This window comes from Neomonachus schauinslandi, chromosome 5, assembly GCF_002201575.2.
Source record: "Neomonachus schauinslandi chromosome 5, ASM220157v2, whole genome shotgun sequence".
Lineage (NCBI taxonomy): Eukaryota > Metazoa > Chordata > Mammalia > Carnivora > Phocidae > Neomonachus > Neomonachus schauinslandi.
Genome location: NC_058407.1, coordinates 18,010,293 through 18,029,814, shown reverse-complemented (window position 1 = coordinate 18,029,814; position 19,522 = coordinate 18,010,293). Strand labels below are relative to the sequence as shown.

Below are 19,522 nucleotides of genomic sequence, written 5' to 3'. Positions count from 1 at the left end.
ATTCATCTGTCTGATTCAGCAGCCCTGTACATGTTAGGGAGGACAGAGCAAGAACATGGGAGGAGCCAAAGTCCCTGCTGGCCCTGGGAGTCACCAGAGCAGCCCCGCACTAAGTGATCTGAAACATCTAACCACATGAAGAAAACAAACCATTGCATGGGTATGTCACTTTGGTCAGGTTTCAGTTACATGCCTGAATGCAGTCCTATGGGATTTATAGGCATCTTGTATTTGTGGTATCATTAGCTGACATGGTGTGTATCTGAGTCATTATTATTCTGTGTTTATTTTTTATTAGTTGAGAGTCAAATGTTCATCATTCCTTCTTACCCAATGGGCCTGCCTTGGCTGAGTGTACTGCTTTGTAGATAAGGTCCTAGATAAAATCTATTAAGGCTGATAAACGGACTGAAAGGAAGGAAGAAGCTTTGTATAGGAGCAGTGAATCACTACATTGGGTCAGGCTGACAGCCTCGATTATCGATTATCGCCCCATCTCCCCGGGCTGGGCTCCAAGGTCACCCACGTGGGGCAGGAAGTATAACTTGAGGAATCTCCGTTCCCTCTCCTTTTCCAGATGGGGCTCAACGATGGGTCACCTTCTTGTTCCGAGCGGAGGCGCTCTGGGCTCTTCTCTGCTACCCCCTAGGCTGCAGCAATTGCGCTTGCACCTGACTCTCGACCTGGAGACCATCGTTCTCACTCAGATGAGTATTTTTTTTCCTTGACTCATGTACCAGTTCCCTGTTCTGGTAACTGGTGTACGCTCTACCTGGCCTAGAGTCCTGGCTTGCTCTTGCCAGCTGCCCCCACCATGCCCTGGCCACAGCCCTAGCCAAGACCCATGGCTGGAGCCCTGTGATCTGTGACAGACCTCTCAGACACCATCTGCTTCTTTCATCCCAGAAGCCCTGCCTGCCCCGCCTCTCTGCTGCTGAGTCCTGCCCACAGGCCAGCACTCCCCAGAACTCCTTCCCAGACCTCTGCCAATAAGCCCTTGGCTCAATCCTCAGTTAAGATTAAGGTATCCCTTGGACACGGTAATTTACACGCTTGGCTGAAAACACAGCACTGTCTGCCACCTCCCAGCACCAGCCCCTCTCTTTCCAGCTGACTCCTCAGTGGCCTGTGGCTCAGAAGGAAGAGTAGAAACAGTAGTAATATAATGAAAATGACAAAGATGATACAAGTAAAACAGTCTACTGCTTACTAAGTGCTAACTACCTGCCAGGCATCACACAGAGCAGCATAGCCCTTGCTTTGCATGGCAACAGCACAAATCTGTTTTCATGGCTTAGTTTGATGACATCAGGCGCTCATCAGGCGCTCAACAGCCCAATTCACAGTTCATATCTGTTACCACAGTATATTAACTGTGAGTACTTGCCTAAGGACAAACTCTGCTGCTAACTTTTTAATCCATGAAATTACTCTGCAAATAATGGATCCAAATTGTGATCTGTGACCAATCATGTCACTTGCCTGACAGTCAGCCAGTGATTGGTCACTGGACATTTGTTATTCATTTTATGTACGGGCAAAGCATCTATAGGTTGTGTTGCCTCCTTAATTCCCGGTGATATTTACAAAACTCTTGTGATATTTACAGAAATGGATAATAGAGAGAATTGGCCAAGAAAGACTATAGGGTAGCAAAGAAACAAAAAGCGGTAATTTTCAGAGTGAAGTTCAAATCGAAGGTAAATGGAGGTGTAGAAGAAAGGGCTGGCTATGGGATGACACTGTCACTAGGGAACTCTAGACATGCAGCCCGAAGAATTTAGTAAAGGTGACTTGATGGACATAAATGCAGAAAGTGGTTGTGCAGAAAAGGATGAAGATGTTTCCAGGGAAGAGACGTGAATAAAAAAATTCATCTTAAAGGAATTCTCAAAGATATTTCATGACGTTGAAATTGCAAAGAGTAAAATATGGAAAGCTGATCCAAACCTGGAAAGCAGTATGACAATTTGTCAAGGCACAGAAAAGATGCTCACTCTGTACAGTAAGTTATATGGCAGAAAGGCGAGCACTGCTCAAACTACTCTTGAAAAGTTTTTTTTTTTTTAAGATTTTATCTATATATTTGAGATAGAGAGAGAGAGAAAGAGAGAGAGAACAGGAGTGGGGGAGCAGAAGGAAAGGGAGAAGCAGGCTCCCCATTGAGCAGGGAGCCTGATGTGGGGCTCAATTCCAGGACCCTGAGATCATGACCTGAGCTGAAGGCAGACACTTAACTGACTGAGCCACCCAGGTACCCCACTTTTGATAAGTTTTAAACAAAAGCCAAAAAAATCCAAAAAAAACCCCAAACATTTAATTCTCAATGTTTCTAATTATTCAAATTACAGTATAGCAAATAAATACTAGGTCTACTAATTTTTTCATTTCCCTAGGCATTTATTTTTTTTAAGATTTTATTTATTTATTTGACAGAAAGAGAGCACAAGCAGGGGGCAGAGGCAGAGGGAGAGGGAGACTTAGGCTCCCTGTCTAGCAAGGAGCCTAATGTGGGGCTCGATCCCAGGACTCTGAGATCATGACCTGAGCTGAAGGCAGATGCTTAACTGACTGAGCCACCCAGGCACCCCTTCCGTAGGCATTTAAAACCAATAGTAAGAGTTTTAAATATTTTGACAAAAATATTTAAAGTTCACAGCACAACTGTAATTTTTCCCCATTGAAATTTAAGATCACTTTGCAACTCATGTGGTCATTTTTAGAGAACTATACTACTGGGGCACCTGGGTGGCTCAGTCAGTTGGGTGTCTAACTTTTGGTTTTGGTTCAGGTCGTGATCTCATGGGTGGTGGGATTAAACCCCACAACAGGCTCCAAGCTCCAAGCTCAAAGGGGTAGTCTGCTTGAAGTTTCTCTCCCTCTGCCCTTCCCCTCCCCTCCCAAATAAATAAATCTCAAAAAAAAAAGAACTACACTACTATGCAAAGCAAGGACTGCCTGTACTTTACATATATTATCTCATTTTGGTCTTTAAAACAACTCTAAGAAATAGATGCTATTATTATCCTCATCTTATAGACAAAGAATCTGAGGCTCAAGAGGATAAATAATTTCACCAAGACTACACAGCTTACAGTAAATGGCTACACCTACTGAATTCTAAATCCCATGACCTTAATTCTTGCTATGTTGAAAATCCAGATACCTGATGGGTGTTTGATATGGGGGAGCAAGAGTGAAGGGGGAAAAGTAGTGAGAGATGAAGGTACCTTCTCTAATGGAACCCTGAATGGCTAGAGCAGCACCATCCATTAGAGCTTTCTGTTTTTATATACACTTATAGAATAGAAATATTTATGTAATCTATAATCTATGGTATAGAAACATAATATATTCAACCCTAGTGCACATGTAAATCCATGTGTACTTCTGAATCCACCCTTCCTTGATCCTTCAGGATCTTGCTCCATCAAGTGTCAATTCTCCCTAAGGTAGGCCTAGTAGGTTAGCTCAAGCAACTCTCATTTCCAACTTTATTCTTCCTTGCCCGCTTCTCATTATTGAGGCTGAAAACAAACAAACAAACAAACAAAAACAACTACTTTCCCAGACTCCTGTAGCCACCCTCCTGCAAGATGAACCCCAATGTCTGTTTTCTTCTTTCTCTGTAGCAGAGCCTTGAACATTAGCTGGGAACATGGCCATTCTAAATGAAAACTACATGTCCCAGATTTTCTTCAACTAACTGTGGCCTTGTGACTAAATATTGGCTTATGGGATGTAAGCAGAAATAATATGTATAATTCCAAAATGTGTTCTGGAGAAGGGAACATTCCTTTCCCTTACTCTCTCCTGTTGGCTGGAATATAGATGCAATAGCTAGAGCTGGGGCAGCCATCTTGGACCATGAGTTGGAAGGAGGAATTGCAATCCAGAAAGTCTACAAATTCCTGAGGACTTTGGTGAAACACAGCTGCCATGCCTGCCGGCTTTGGACTGCTATGACCAAAATTCATTTATATGGGAGAAATAAACACTTTTAAAGCCATTGTTTTTTTGGTATTTCCATGAGTATAGTGAATGTAATCTTTTTTTTTTTTTTAAGATTTTATTTATTTGACAGAAAGAGACACAGTGAGAGAGGGAACACAAGCAGGGGGAGTGGGAGAGGGAGAAGCAGGCTTCCCACCGAGCAGGGAGCCCGATGCAGGGCTCGATCCCAGGACCCTGGGATCATGACCTGAGCCAAAGGCAGATGTTTAATGACTGAGCCACCCAGGCGCACCTAGTGAATGTAATCTTAATATACCAAATGCCCTAGTTCTGGCCAATGAAACCCAAGGGCAAGTGTGCTGGATGACTTCTAGGCAAGATGCTTTTTCTCCTTGTAAAAGGAGAGTTCTATTTCCCCATCCTGGCTGTCTTCCTGCTTTTTATCTTTGGGCATGGTTATGAGAGAACACAATGCCCAGAGCTGCAACAACCTTCTTATGACCACAAAGGAAAGGCCAAGAGAAATTCAGAGCCACTAACCAGAACTGTGACACCACTGAACTAACCCCAGATTTCTTGTGCAAGATAATGAACAGCCTTATCATTTAGCCACTGTGTTGGATATTCTGCCACTTATAACAAAAGCATTTCCAAATGACATATTCTCTTGCTATGAATGTTTGTGCCCCCTCCCCAAATTCACATGTTGAAATCCTCACCCCCAAGGTGATGACAATAGGAGGTGGGACCTTTGGTATTTCGGTGTGTAGGTCATGAAGGTGAAGCCCCTCATGAATCGGATTAGTGCTCTTATAAAACAGACTTCAGAGAGTCACCCCTTCCACCATGCAAGGATACAGCGAGAAGTCAGCAGCCTGCAACCAGTAAGAGGGCCTTCACCAGAACCTGACCATGCTGCACTCTGATCTTGGACTTCCAGCCTTCAGAACTGTGAGAAATAAATTTCTGTTATTTATAAGCCACCCTGTCTGTAGTATTTTTTTAAAAAAAGATTTTATTTTTTTAAGTAATCTCTATATCTCACATGGGGCTTGAACCCTGAGACCAAGAGTCACATGCTCTACCAACTGAGCCAGCCCCAGTCCATAGTATTTTTAACAGCGGCCCAAACTGACTAAGACATCTCTATTGCTCCTTCAGTCTCTCCTTTTCAACTGCATCCTTCTTCTGGGCCCACAGTCATGCTCATGTCAGCCATGCAAAATAATGCAGTTTGTCCTGTATCCATCTCTCCCTCCAGCCACTGTGTTTTCTTTCCTTTCATGGGCAAATCTCTGTAAAAAGTAGACTATACACATTATCTGCACTTCCTTACTTGTTATTCATTCTTTGATCTTCCCTGGCTTCCTTCCTCCCACTCCACTTGAGTATTTTAATCTAGGCCACTAATAACCTCCTAATTTGCAAATCCAACAGACACTTATTTGTCTTTTTCTTATCTGACCTCTCTATGGCTTTTGGCTTTGATAACCACTTCCGCCTTTGTGAAACTCCCTTCACCTGTGGCTTCTTACCCTCGTCCCGTTTCCCTTTTGACCTCTCTGGCTCCTCATTCTGTTTCCTTCATGAGTGCCTCCTTCTGTTTTTACCTCGTAAATGTTGGCTTCTTCAGGGTGCTCTTCTGCCTCACTCTTCCCTTTCTACTCTCCTCCTAGGTGCTAACTTCCGTTCCTAGAGTTTCAGAGATTGAAGGTAGCTTTCTTGAGAATCAGGGACCTACTCTAAACTCCTCATTAAGCAGAGTTGAGCCAAAGCTGCTGTGGTAAAATACCATTTCCATTGGATTAAGCACTTTGTCATGGATTGAATTGTGCTCCCCAAAAAGATATGTTGAAATCCTAATGCCCAATATATGTGAATGTGACCTTATGTGAACATAGGGTCTTTGCAGGTGTAATCAAGATGAGGTCATTAGGATGTGAACTTATAAGCAGAGAAGAGACACAGATACACAGGGACAATACTGTGTGATGATGAAGGCAGAGTTTGGAGATGTAGCTATAAGCCAAGGAATGCCTAGGATCAATGGCCACCACTAGAAGCCAGGAAGAGGCAAGGAAGCATTCTCCCCTAGTTTTCAGAGGGATTGTGGCCCTGCTGACACTTTGATTTTGGGTTTCTAGCCTCCAGAACTGTGAGGCAACAAATTTCTGTTGTTTCAAGCCACATGGTTTGTGGTATTTTGTTACAGCAGTTCTAGGAAATGAATACACACTTCCTCCATTGTCCTGCACCTCCTTATCTAAGCAATCAGTTATGACTTGTAATCACCTTTCTTGTAATGTTTTGCCTTCATCTTTCCTCCAGTTCAGGGATTTTCAGCCTTTCACATATCACAGACCAGTTTTGATTTTTTTTTAATTTGAATATCAACATTGGGTTTATAACTTTCAATTTTGCCCTTCATCTTTTGCTATAACGGCATTAAATACACACACACACCTACCATCTACTTACAGCATCACTCATAAAAGTTAGGACATCTTAACCCTAACCTCTCAGAAAAAAGTACAGTTCTTATTAAATTAAATATTTTAAGTTCTATGAAAAGCTCATTGCTTTGTCCCAATACTTTCCCAGTATTGTTTCAGATACATACTTTGTAACAGAAACATTTATGTATGTGACAAAGAAAATATTAATACATAAATATTCATAGACTCCTTTCTTTGTTTCCAGCCATCTTCCCCCTCCTTTCCCAAATTCTTTTTGACCATATTGTAAAATTGGGGTAATCGGTGAAAGGAAAAACGTGAGAAGCAGGAGCTGAAAGAACAGGGAGGATTCCTTTTAAAAAGATAATCACTTCGGGGCGCCTGGGTGGCTCAGATGGTTAAGCGTATGCCTTCAGCTCAGGTCATGATCCCGGGGTCCTGGGATCAAGTTCCGCATCGGGCTCCCTGCTCAGTGCAGAGCCTGCTTCTCCTTCTCCCTCTGCCATTCCCTCTGCTTGTGCTCTTCTCTCTCTCTGTCAAATAAACAAATAAAATCTTAAAAAAAAAAAAAAGATAATCACTTCTCAAAGGAAAGTTTAGATGGATGAGGAGGTGGAGAGGAAGGCTCAGGACTGAGGGAGTTGGAGGAGAGGGGATGATACAGGTGTAGGAGAGAAATTGCTAATGGTAAGAGATGAAGAAAAAGGAATTTTAGGAAATTTGCTGTATGTTGTGTGTATTCCCCCTTTGGTACCTTGTTGAGAGTGTGAGGTAGGGATTTAAACTGCTTTCAAAAATTTTTTTTCTTCTGGAATTGTATCTCTTCGAGTGTGATTCTTTATAGGACCAGATGATAAGGCAGCTCAGGCTTAATAGGGTTACATATGACTGTGAGCAAATTCAGTTACTGTATAGCTGTTAGAAAAAGGGGCTATGGAATCAGAAGCCCTGCGTTTGAATCCTGGTCCCAATCTGCTTCTGCTGAGTCGGTGGGAGAATTACTTTACTTCTTTGTGCCTCATTTCCCCATCCACGAAAGGGAGATAACAGTGCCCACTTTACTGGATTGTTGGGAGAATCATGAGTTAATACACATAAGGCAATTAGGACAGCGTTTGGCAATGGAAGACCTTCAAATGTCAGCTAGTAATAAAACGGAAACCTACAGATAGTTTCCCACCTGCTGAAACAAAAAAACCTTTCGCGGCTAACTGTTGCTAAACTTCTCTGCATGACACCCAACAAAACTTCAAGTGCCTGAGCAGGCTTAGCTCCCACCTTCCCTCCGGCGTGCTCAGGTTCGGCCGGGGCGCCGCACTCGCGGCCGCTCCCTCGCGCGGCCGGCGTCTCCCTCCTCCCGCTTTCGCGGGCATCCTCGACGCCTGGGCGCCCTGGGCGCGCGCGTCACCCGCCGGCCGAGGCCAACTTCCCTCTCTCCTCCCCGCGCCCCCGGCACTTCGAACCTCTGCGCGAGCTTTTCTCCCCGTTGCGCTGTAACCGTGCAAAGGGTCTGACTCGCCCGCACATCCTAGATGCTCAATTAAAGTGGCCATAAAGGAAAACGCTGTACCTTCTCCCGCAAATACAAAACGGGGGGCCCTGGTGGGGAGGTGAGACTTAGTCGGTAGGAATGTCTTTACACCCCAAGGCCCGTTGCCCAGGGTGCCAGGCCCGGACGTTATGCCCGGGGCTGAGGGCGGGGCTCCCTTCCCGGGACCCCTCGGCTCTCCGCCGGCCTCCAGCCTCGCCCGGGATGCCCGCGGTCACGTGACCCCCCCTCCCCCCGGCGCACAGCTGGAGGCGGGTCCCCGCCCTCCCCCGGGAGCGGCGGCGCCGGAGCGGGCGCGGTGCATTGTGGGCAGAGGGGCGGGGGTTGGGAAGATGGCGGCTCCCAGCCTCCTCAACTGGAGGCGGGTTTCCTCCTTCACGGGGCCGGTCCCCCGCGCCCGGCACGGACACCGGGCCGTGGCCATCCGGGAGCTGATGATCATCTTTGGAGGGGGCAACGAGGGCATCGCGGACGAGCTGCACGTCTACAACACGGGTAGGCGCCGCGGCGACTCTACGGCCCCGCCTGTGGGAGCAGCGGAGGGGGAGGGGAGGCGAGGCGGCGGCCGAGGCCCTGACAGCTGTCACCGCCGGGTCACTGCATCTTCGGGCGGGCAGCTGGGAGTGTGGCTCGGCCGGGCGGCCGGGGTTCCGCAGTGTCTTTGGTGGCAGCTCCGTTTCCCCAGGGCCCGCGGGGCAGAACCGGGCCCGGAGTGGGGCGCGCCGGCCGTCAGGCAGGCGCTCCCGGACCCCCCTCCCCAGCCCTGCGGGCGGACGTAGGCAAGAGAGAGACCATTTCCACCCGCCAGGGCCTCTTCCCTAAGTCTTTCCCACTCCGGCGGTCCGAGATCCCTCCCCTGTCAAAAACCAAAACCAGCTCCAAACCCAAGCTGCTCCGGGCCATTCTCGTCTTTGCCTGCGGTCTTTCCTTAGGAGGAAACGAATCGGGGCAGGGGGAGGGCTGAGGGGTGGTGAGGAGGGAAGACGAAAGGCCTGGTACTTTCACCCCAAATACAACCCCGTATCTGGCAGGTGGCAGTCAAGATTTTTACCCCACTGGTAACCCTCTTAACTGGCGGGGAAGTGGTTCGTTGGTGAGACCGGCGCCTGTCTCTGTAGTTGGGTGTGTGTGCTGAAGCTCGGCTGTGCAGCGCTCTCGGAAAGAGGACTGTCAGCTTGAGCACCGCTACAAATCACAGGTGCCCCTGGGCCGGGGAGGCCCTGCCTTTGAGTGCCTCGGGATAGAAAGGAGGGTGGAATTTCATTTTCCCCAACTTGTAAATGCGCCGGCTATCAAGAGGAAGCTGTTTCCTGGGTGTAAGGCTAATTACTGAATTTTGGGTCTATGTCATGATCAATGACTTTGACCAAATAACTTAATCATAGTGTTCATTTTAAGGTTAATAAAATAGTGGCGTAGGAGGAATTTCATTTTTTCACCCTCTCCTCCTCCTGGCACTCTAATATATAGTTTAAAAGTTACTTGACAATTTGGTATAGTGTAAAAATCCTGGTTTTAGAATAAGTTAGACCTGGTTTGAATTTTGCTCTGCCAGTTGCCCAGGGTCATCGCTAAAGTTACCAAACTTAAATGTCAGATTTTCACTTGTAAAATAGAGATGATGATACTCACCAAGTAGGGTTTTGGTAAGAATTAAATTATACAGATCAGGGTTTTTCAACCAGTATTGCCACTTTGAACCAGAGAATTATTTGTTGTAAGAGCATGCGCTGTATATTGTAAGGTGTTTGGCAGCATCTCTAGTCTCTACCCACTAGTTGCCATTAGCATCTCTCCCCTCCCTCCAGTTAGACAACTACACATTTTTAAAGATTTTTTTTTTTTTTTTTATCTCAGAGAGAATGGGAGACAGAGAGCATGAGAAGGGGGAGGGTCAGAGGGAGAAGCAGACCCCCCGCTGAGCAGGGAGCCTGATGTGGGACTCGATCCCGGGACTCCAGGATCATGACCCGAGCCGAAGGCAGACAACTACACATTTTTAGTTTGCTCCTGGGGGCAAAGTCATCTCCAATCTCCAATAACCACTGATACAGATGATAAATACAAATACTCATAGTTTGTGGTAACTGTTTATTATAATTGGTTTTAATTTTATTTTGGCAACTAGTTACAAATCAGTGGTTCCTACCTGCTGTTAGAGGAGACATCCCTCCAGGTTGCGCTGCCCATGGATTTGTCTGTGATGGTACCAGAATACTAGTATTTGGGGGAATGGTTGAATATGGAAGATACAGCAATGAGTTATATGAGTTGCAAGTAAGTGTATTTCAAATTTATCTCAATCTGCAGCTTTAATAATGATATTGCTCCTAATTCTTTGAAAGATTGCAAAATATTTCATTACATATTTAAAATAGTATGAGCTTCACATTTTATAGCTTCAAGGAAAATGTTTCCACTTCACTAAAAAGCCAGAGTTTCTAATGTAAGTCTTTTTTCAATACCCAGTGTAACAGTTGTAACATTAAGATATCTGTTACTTAGCATCAGTTATATATGTTACACGTTTAGGTTTTTGTATCTTAGTTCTTCAATTTTAGCAGCAACAGAAGCATCTGAGGGCTTGTGAAAACACAGATTGCTGGGCCCTGCCCCCAGAGTTTCTGAATCAGTATTGTCTGGTGTGGGGCCTCACCCCTGGCATTCCTTCCAAGTTCCCATGTGCTGATGCTGGTCCCCAGACCATACTTTGCAAACCTCTGCCTTCGTTATAGAGATTGTTACCCTCACACTAATAAACACTCCCCCGGCAATACATACAAAAAAAGTGTACAATTTCATATGTCCTTTATACATTTGATTCTGTTAAACTACACTCAGAGCCCTCTATGACAGCCCTTAAATGACTTTTAACCAACTGAGCTAACCGGCCGCCTGCCCTTAAATGACTTTTATTTCTGAACTGTGCATATGTTCACAGGGTTGTTATCATGAGGACATCTGCTAATTGAGAGGTATAGGTGAATTATACCTATTCATAAACAAATAGTTTTAGATAAATAGAACATCCATAGCCAGAGCATAAGTTTTAGAGTTTGGTTTGTTAAATGATCTTTATTTATGCTTATTTAAAGGTTGAAATACAAACTATCTATGGATTACCTAATTTCAGAAAGTAAGACTATATAAATTTCATTTAATCTTAAAGCTATGTATATTTAATTTTTCATTTGGAAAATATTTTTGCATTACTGGTGTTTATTACTATGAGCTTAGGTTGCTGTTGAGGAAAGCTGTGAATATGCAAGACTAGACTGACTTTCTTTCCCTTTTTTGGGTGGGGACAGAGGGGCAGAGGGAGAGGAAGAGAGAGATCTTGAGCAGGCTCCACACTGGGCCCCCATGCCCCTGAGCTGAAATCAAGAGTTGGACTCTTAACCGACTGAGCCACCCAGGCGCTCCAGGAAGACTAGACTGAATTTCTGTTACAATGTTTATTTTAGTTCCAGAAATTACCTGTTTACTTGTCATTTGTCCCTGGAATAGCTTACTGGAGCCTTCTGATTGGATTTTGATTAAAATGTATTGGTATGATGTTATACTATGGACAATATAGGAATGCTTTCTTGATATTGTCTGATTGTATTTATGCTCTTTTTTAGGCAAGTCGTTGGTTATGGAAAAAAGTGAAACCCCACCCTCCTTCTTCTGGTTTACCTCCTTGCCCTCGGCTTGGACATAGCTTCTCTTTATATGGTAACAAATGCTATTTGTTTGGTGGTCTGGCAAATGAAAGTGAAGATTCAAACAATAATGTTCCCAGGTATGCTGATTCTTTTTTGGACCAAATGTTTATTTTATGACTTAGATTAAGAACATTTAATTTCTACCATTTTCAGTTATTAAAAGGAATGAAACTTAGCCTTTTACATTTACCTAACAATGAACAAATTTGTGTGCAGTTGTATTTTCCTTAGTCCCTGGAATATATGTTTTCAAAATTATGCCTTTTCTAATCAGAAATCATCTTATTAAATGCTATTAATATAACTCCTTATAGCAACCTATTTGTATATATTGGGCCATAATGTATTTCACTTGTCATAAATGATAACAAAAAGTAACAAATGGTTGTTTTCAAATTAGATGCCTCTGAGAATTTGGTGACAAAAATCTCACTATAAAATGAAGTATCCACTTTTCATACAGGAAGCTGTTACAGTGGTTCACACAAGCAAATACTTTTTGAACCAACTGTCTCCTTTTTCCAAACAGAACTAATCACTACCTCATTTTTTTTGCATAGTGTTTTGATCACATTGTCATTATAGCACTCAGGATTTGAAGATTTAGAGTCCAAAAGACAGTTTTATGATTCACTGTTTACCATGTGTGTCCTTTAGTGGAAGTAATCTAATCCTGTTTTCCTTGACTGTGAAATGGAAGTGATTAAATATCTACGTTTCAGTGTCATTCTGATGGCTAAATAAGATCGTTGGCATCATTTTCAAAGTACTTGCAGGTTGCCATCAATATAGTACCTACATTACATTGATGTTAGAGTCTTAGCTTTCTTGTCTTTTCCAAGCTTTAAAAAATGACACATACTAGGGGCGCCTGGGTGGCTCAGACAGTTAAGCGTCTGCCTTCAGCTCAGGTCATGATCCCAGGGTCCTGGGATCGAGCCCCACATTGGGCTCCTGGCTCGGCGAGGAGCCTGCTTCTCCCTCTCCCTCTGCCTCTCTCCCTGCTCATGCTTTCTCTCTCTCTCTCTCTCTGTTATCTCTGTGTCTCAAATGAATAAATAAAATCTTAAAAAAAAAAAAACTAAAAAAAAAAAATGACACATACTAAAACATCATGGTAAACTTGGAAACTGGAGAAAAGGAAAAAAATTTATCCCACCATACTAATCCAGATACTTTTACTTCTGGCACATGTCTTTTTCATTTTTACATTAAACAGATTTTTCTAGATACAGACTTGTAAAAGTGCAAGAAATTAGAAAGTATGTGAAGTTCTTTCTTACGGCATCACTGTCCTCCAACACAGGCAAACACATAATTCAATTTGATATGTATCTTTTAGAACCTTTTTCATGTAACATATATTAGTCAGCTTTTTTTTAGGTTATTGTGTATAATGGGGAAGGTTCTCAAGTTTATGCTGCTTGAGGGAGCAAATAGATAGATGCAGTGCTTTTGAAAGCCTCTGGTTAAAACTAGCAGATTCATTTCTGTTCACATTTCATTTTGGTCAGCAATCGAGGACTGAGTGTTCTGCCTAGCAGGAGAGGGGAGGTGGGAAAGGTTGATCTGATCCTACACAGACATGTATTCTCTTTTATGGAATTGGGATCTTTCTTTTTGCTTTGCAACTTTGGGTGTTTACCTGTTTGTTTTTGTTGTTTGTTTTTCCTTTAACAGTATGTCTTTGAGATCTTTTAGGGCAGTAGATAAAAATTGACCTTATTTTTTTTTAATGGCTGAAAAGTAGTCTGAATTATGCAGATTACTTAATCATTCCCCTACTGGTAGACATTTAAATATTTCCACTTTTTTGCTATTACGGTCTTTGCACATGTATAACGATTTTGTTTCTGTTGTTTTTGTTTTTTTAGAGAGAGAAAGAGCGAGTGAGGGTTGGGGGGGTTGGGCAGAGGGAGAGGGAGAGAGAATCATCAGCAGGCTCCATGCATAACATGGAGCTGGTCACAGGGCTTGATCTCATGATCCTGAGATCATGACCTGAGCCGAAATCAAAAGTCACATGCTTAACGACTGAGCAACCCAGGCGCCCCAATTTTTGTAGATTCATACTTGTACATGGAATCGGTGGGAGGGAGGTCAAGGGTATTTACATTCAAGTTTGTTAGATATTCCTGAATCAACTTCCAAAGAGACAACCATTTTATATTCCTAATAACAGTGTACGGTTACAGTCTACACCCTTAACAATATTGAATTGTCTCACTCTTCTTAGTTTTTGCCAAACTAATAGGTGAAATGCATTTCATGAATTTATTTTGATTTTTTTAAAAACTGGTACTGAGTGGTGTCTGGGTGGCTCATATGGTTAAGCGTCTGCCTTTGGCTCAGGTCATGATCCCAGGGTCCTGGAATCAAGCCCCGCATCGGGCTCCCTGCTTGGCGGGGAGCCTACTTCTCCCTCTTCTTCTACTGCTCCCCCTGTTTGTGCTCTCTCACTCTTTCTGTCAAATAAATAAATAAAATGTTAAAAAAAAAACTGGTAATGACTGGGGCACATGGGTGGCTCAGGTAGTTGTGTCCGACTCTTGATTTTGGCTCAGGTCATAATCTCAGGGTCATGAGATCCAGCCTGATGTTGGGCTGCAGGCTCAGCGCAGTCTGCTTATCCTCTCCTACCCGCTCTACTCCTCCCCACCCGTGTGCGTGTGCACTCTTGTTCTCTATCTAATATAAATAAATAAATAAATAAAATCTTTTTAAAAAACTGGCAATGAGCTTGATTAACTATGCATAGTGGACATTTGCAATTCCTTTTCTGAAATTGTTCGTATCCTTTCATTTTTCCTTTTTAAATAATTAAACTATAAATTATATACCATAAAATTCATCCTTTTTATACATACAATTCAATGACTTTAGTCAATTTACTGTGTTGTGTATCCATCACCATAATTCATATTTTTCCAAGTCTTCTATTTGTCTTTTTTAAAAGGGTTTTCATTTTTGTTTTATCAGGTTTGACAATATTTTTCTTTTATTGCTTTCTGCTTAGGAAGATTCTTCTACCCCCCAACTATCTAGTACATTCACAGCTTTATGTTTAAAATATTATATGTTTAAAATATTAATAGATTTAGAATATATTTTTGTGACTAGTATGAGGATTTTTACTTTTTCTTTATAATGGATTTCCAGTTCTCCACCACCATTTATTAAACAAGCCATTTTTTTCCTCACTGATTTTAAGTCCCATCTCTATCATATCTTAAGCCTCATATAAATGAGTCTTTTTCTAGGCTTTCAGGACCAGGGGTTATGAACTACACTCTGTGGGACAAATTTGGCCTGCTAGCTACCTGTCTTTATTAATAAAGTTTTATTGAAACACAGCCATGCCCATTCATTTACATGTTGTCTCTGGCTGCTTTCATATTAAAAGAGCAAAGTTGAGGGATGCCTGGGTGGCTCAGTCAGTTAAGTGGCTGCCTTTGGCTCAGGTCATGATCCTAGGGTCCTGGGATCAAGGCCCACGTTGGGCTACCTGCTCCATGGGCAGCCTGCTTCTCACTCTCCACCACTTGTGCTCTCTCATGCTCTCTTTCTCTCTCAAATAAATAAATAAATAAAATCTTTAAAAAAAAAAAGAAAGGAGCAAAGTTGAGTAGTTGTGACAGACCTTATAGCTTCCATAGCCTAAAATATTTACTGTCTAGCTTTTTACAGAAAATGTTTGTCAACTCTTGTTCAAGACTCTATTCTGTTTCATTAATATATTTACCTTTCTGTCATTAATTGTGATGTTTGCTATAGGTTTCTAGTATTTGCCTTATCAGATTAAGGAAGTTTTTAAAAATTTCTAGTTTGCTGATTAGTTTTTTTTCTCTCTTTTTAACCAAAAATGGATGTTCATATTCATTTCAGACATAGAAATTAACTTACTATTTCTTTTCTTTTATCCATTAATTGTGTGAATTATATTATTAGGTTCTGAAATATAAGCCATCTTTTTTTTTTTTTTTTTAAAGATTTTATTTATTTGACACAGAGAGACATAGCAAGAGAGGGAACACAAGCAGGGGGAGTGGGAGAGGGAGAAGCAGGCTTCCCGCTGAGCAGGGAGCCCGATGCGGGGCTCGATGCGGGGCTCGATGCGGGGCTCGATCCCAGGATCCTGGGATCATGACCTGAGCCGAAGGCAGGCGCTTAACGACTGAGCCACCCAGGCGCCCCTATAAGCCGTCTTTTTATTTGTAGTTAAACCCCAGTTTGTTGCATTACAGTGTTCTTTTCATACTTTGCCGAATTCATTTTGCTAACATTTATTTATATTATCTATAGTCACTAGTGATTTTTCCTATATTGACTTTATTTGGGGTAGTGGGGTCTTATTCTAATCTGATTTGAGTATTAGGATTCTGTTATTCCTGGGAACATAATCAGGGCTGTGTTCTGAGGTTATGGGAAGCTTTCCATCCTTTATTATGCTTAAATAACATAATTTCTTGAATATTTAGTAGAAATTTCCCATAATTGTCTGAGATTGGTATAATTTAGGAAGATGATCTTTGCCTAACTTTTCAATATCTCATAGTTATGGATTTATTTAGATTTTTCTACTTTCTGTTGAATCATTTGGTAATTTATGTTTTCCTTGAAAAATCACCCATTTCATTTAGATTTTTACATTTTTTAATAAAAATTATAAGACAATTCTCTGTATATCTTTAAAATCTCTATCTGTAGTCACATCTCTTTTCTCATTTATAAATGTGTATGTTGTCTTTTCTCTAATCAGACTCGTGAGTGGTTTGGTGGTTTCAAAGAACCATTTTTTAGTTTTATTGATTTATTTTTGTTTTTCACTTGTTTTCTTATTCCATTTCTTTAAATTTTTCCTTTTTTCTCCCATCCAAGTACTAACCAGGCCCGACCCTGCTTAGCTTCCGAGATCAGATGAGATCAGGTGCATTCAGGGTGGTATGGCCATAGACTAAATTTTTCCTTTTTTCTAACTTCTTTTAAACTTTTAATAGTTTTGGTACCTTTTCTAACTTTTTTGTAACTTCTCGTAATTTGAATGCCTATTAATTTATTTGTTTTCAGTGTTATTTTCTAATAAATGCTACACATTTTCCTCTGATTATGGCTTTGGCCATATTCCATAGGTTTTGGTAAATAGTGCTCTTATTGTCATTATTTTTTATTTTCTCTTTAACCCAAAAATAATTTGGCATAAATTTGTAAAAATTTCCAAATGGAAAGTTTTGTTATTGTTGCTAATATGTAGCTTTATTATATTGTGTTAAAAAATACGTGGTCTATGGGGTTTCTTCTTTTTGAAGATTGTCTTTGTGGTGTATGTCAATCAGTTTTTGTGATTATTCCATAGGTGTTCATAAAGATTGTAAGTTCTTGGTTGTTTGGGTACAAGGTTCTTCTATTCAATCACTGTTTTAAATTATTATTTAAGCTTTTTTATTCTGTGAGTCTAGATCATATCAACTTCTGAATGACATGTTAAAATCTTCCAGTGTGATTGTGAATTTATTGTTTGTTTCTTGTATATCTACTTTTCAATCTGTGTGTATTATTTTGTTGTAGACTTATCTTTTGTAAATAGGACTAACAGTTGACCAGTATTAACTGGTATAGCTTACTGGCTGGCATCCATTCTGATCTGTGTAAGTCTATGCCACATCAGTTGTCAAATAGTTTTGATATTATCATTGCTGTTAATTGCTTATAGCTGGTTTCAGGGTTTTTTTAATTTTAATTTTTAGATTTTATTTATTTGAGAGAGAGAGTGAGAGAGAGAATGAGTGGGGGGAGGGTCAGTGGGAGAAGCAGACTCCTTGTGGAGCAGGGAGCTGGATGTGGGACTTGATCCCAGGCTCCTGAGATCATGACCTGAGCCAAAGGCAGACACTTAACCAACTGAGCCACCCAGGCACCCTGGTTTCAGGGTTCTTTTTTTTTTTAATTTTATTTTATTATGTTATGTTAGTCACCATACAATACATCATTAGTTTTTAATGTGGTGATTCACGATTCATTGTTTTCATGTAACATCCAGTGCTCCATGCAGTATGTGCCCTCCTTAATACCCATCACCGGGCTAACCCATCCCCCCACCTCCCTCCCCTCTAAAACCCTCAGTTTGTTTCTCAGAGTCCATAATCTTTCATGGTTCATCTCTCCCTCTGATATCCCCCCCTTCATTTTTCCCTTCCTCTCCTAATGTCCTCCATGCTATTCCTTATGTTCCACAAATAAGTGAAACCATATGATAATTGACTTTCTCTGCTTGACTTATTTCACTTAGCATAATCTCCTCCAGTCCCATCCATGTTGATGTAAAAGTTGGGTATTCATCCTTTCTGATGGCTGAGTAATATTCCATTGTATATATGGACCACATCTTCTTTATCCATTCATCTGTTGAAGGGCATCTTGGCTCTTTCCACAATTTGGGTATTGCGGACATTGCTGCTGTGAACATTGGCATGCATATGGCCCTTCTTTTCACTACATCTGTGTCTTTGGGGTAAATACCCAGTAGTGCAATTGCTGGGTCATAGGGTAGCTCTATATTTAATTTTTTGAGTCACCTCCACACTGTTTTCCAAAGTGGCTGTACCAACTTGCATTCCCACCAACAGTGTAAGAGGGTTCCCCTTTCTCCACAACCTCTCCAACATTTGTTGTTTCTCGCCCTGTCAATTTTTGCCATTCTAACTGGTATAAGGTGGTATCTCAATGTGGTTTTGATTTGGATTTCCCTGATGGCTAATGATGATGAACATTTTTTCATGTGTCTGTTAGCCATTTGTATGTCTTCTTCAGAGAAGTGTCTATTCATGTCTTCTGCCCATTTTTTGACTTATTTGTTTTTTGGGTGTTGAGTTTGAGAAGTTCTTTATAGATCTTGATACCAGCCCTTTATCTGTAGTGTCATTTGCAAAGATCTTCTCCCATTCTATGGGTTGCCTCTTTGTTTTGTTGACTGTTTCCTTTGCTGTGCAGAAGCTTTTTATCTTGATGAAGTCCCAAAAGTTCATTTTTGCTTTTGTTTCACTAGCTTTTGGAGATGTATCTTGAAAGAAGTTGCTGTGGCTGATGTCAAAGAGGTTATTGCCTATGTTCTCCTCTAGGATTTTGATGGATTCCTGTCTCACATTGAGGTCTTTCATCCATTTTGAGTTTATCTTTGTGTATGGTGTTAGAGAATGGTCGAGTTTCATTCTTCTGCATGTGGCTGTCCAATTTTCCCAACACCGTTTATTGAAGAGACTGTCTTTTTTCCATTGCATATTTTTTCCTGCTTTGTCGAAGATTATTTGACCATAGAGTTGAGGGTCCATATCTGGGCTCTCTGTCCTGTTCCATTGGTCTATGTCTGTTTTTGTGCCAGTACCATGCTGTCTTGGTGATCACTGCTTTGTAATATAGCTTGAAATCGGGCAACATGATGCCCCCAACTTTGTTCTTTTATTTTGTTTTTCTTTTCTTTTTTTTTAAATTTTTATTTATTTATTTGACAGAGAGAGACAGCAAGAGAGGGAACACAAGCAGGGAGAGTGGGAGAGGGAGAAGCAGGCTTCCCGCTGAGCAGGGAGCCGGATGCGGGGCTCTATCCCAGGACCCTGGGATCATGACCTGAGCTGAAGGCAGACACTTAATGACTGAGCCACCCAGGCTCTTATTTTGTTTTTCTTACAGACTTCCTGCCCCCAAGAGATTTTGTCCCCTAATAGAGAAGTTTTTTCCTGCCTTTGTATTTTATGTTTTCCATTTATTCTGCTTGTTGTTCCTTCTCCACCCCCAGCCCCCTGCCTTTGCTAGATTTTTAAAAATCATAGCAAGGTTGAACATTTGTGTATATATGTGTATGT

At 41.8% G+C, this 19,522-nt stretch overlaps 1 protein-coding gene across 1 annotated transcript in view; it reads left to right on the top strand.

Moving 5' to 3' along the window:
* Window positions 1-8,287: 8,287 nt before the first annotated feature.
* The window catches only part of HCFC2 (host cell factor C2), a 38,928-nt gene continuing 27,693 nt past the window's right edge, over window positions 8,288-19,522 (top strand). The window contains exons 1-3 of the mRNA XM_021687585.2: window positions 8,288-8,454; window positions 10,088-10,236; window positions 11,583-11,743. Coding sequence (XP_021543260.1) covers window positions 8,292-8,454; window positions 10,088-10,236; window positions 11,583-11,743 — 473 coding nt within the window. The 5' untranslated portion in view covers window positions 8,288-8,291. The remainder of the gene's footprint in view (window positions 8,455-10,087; window positions 10,237-11,582; window positions 11,744-19,522) is intronic.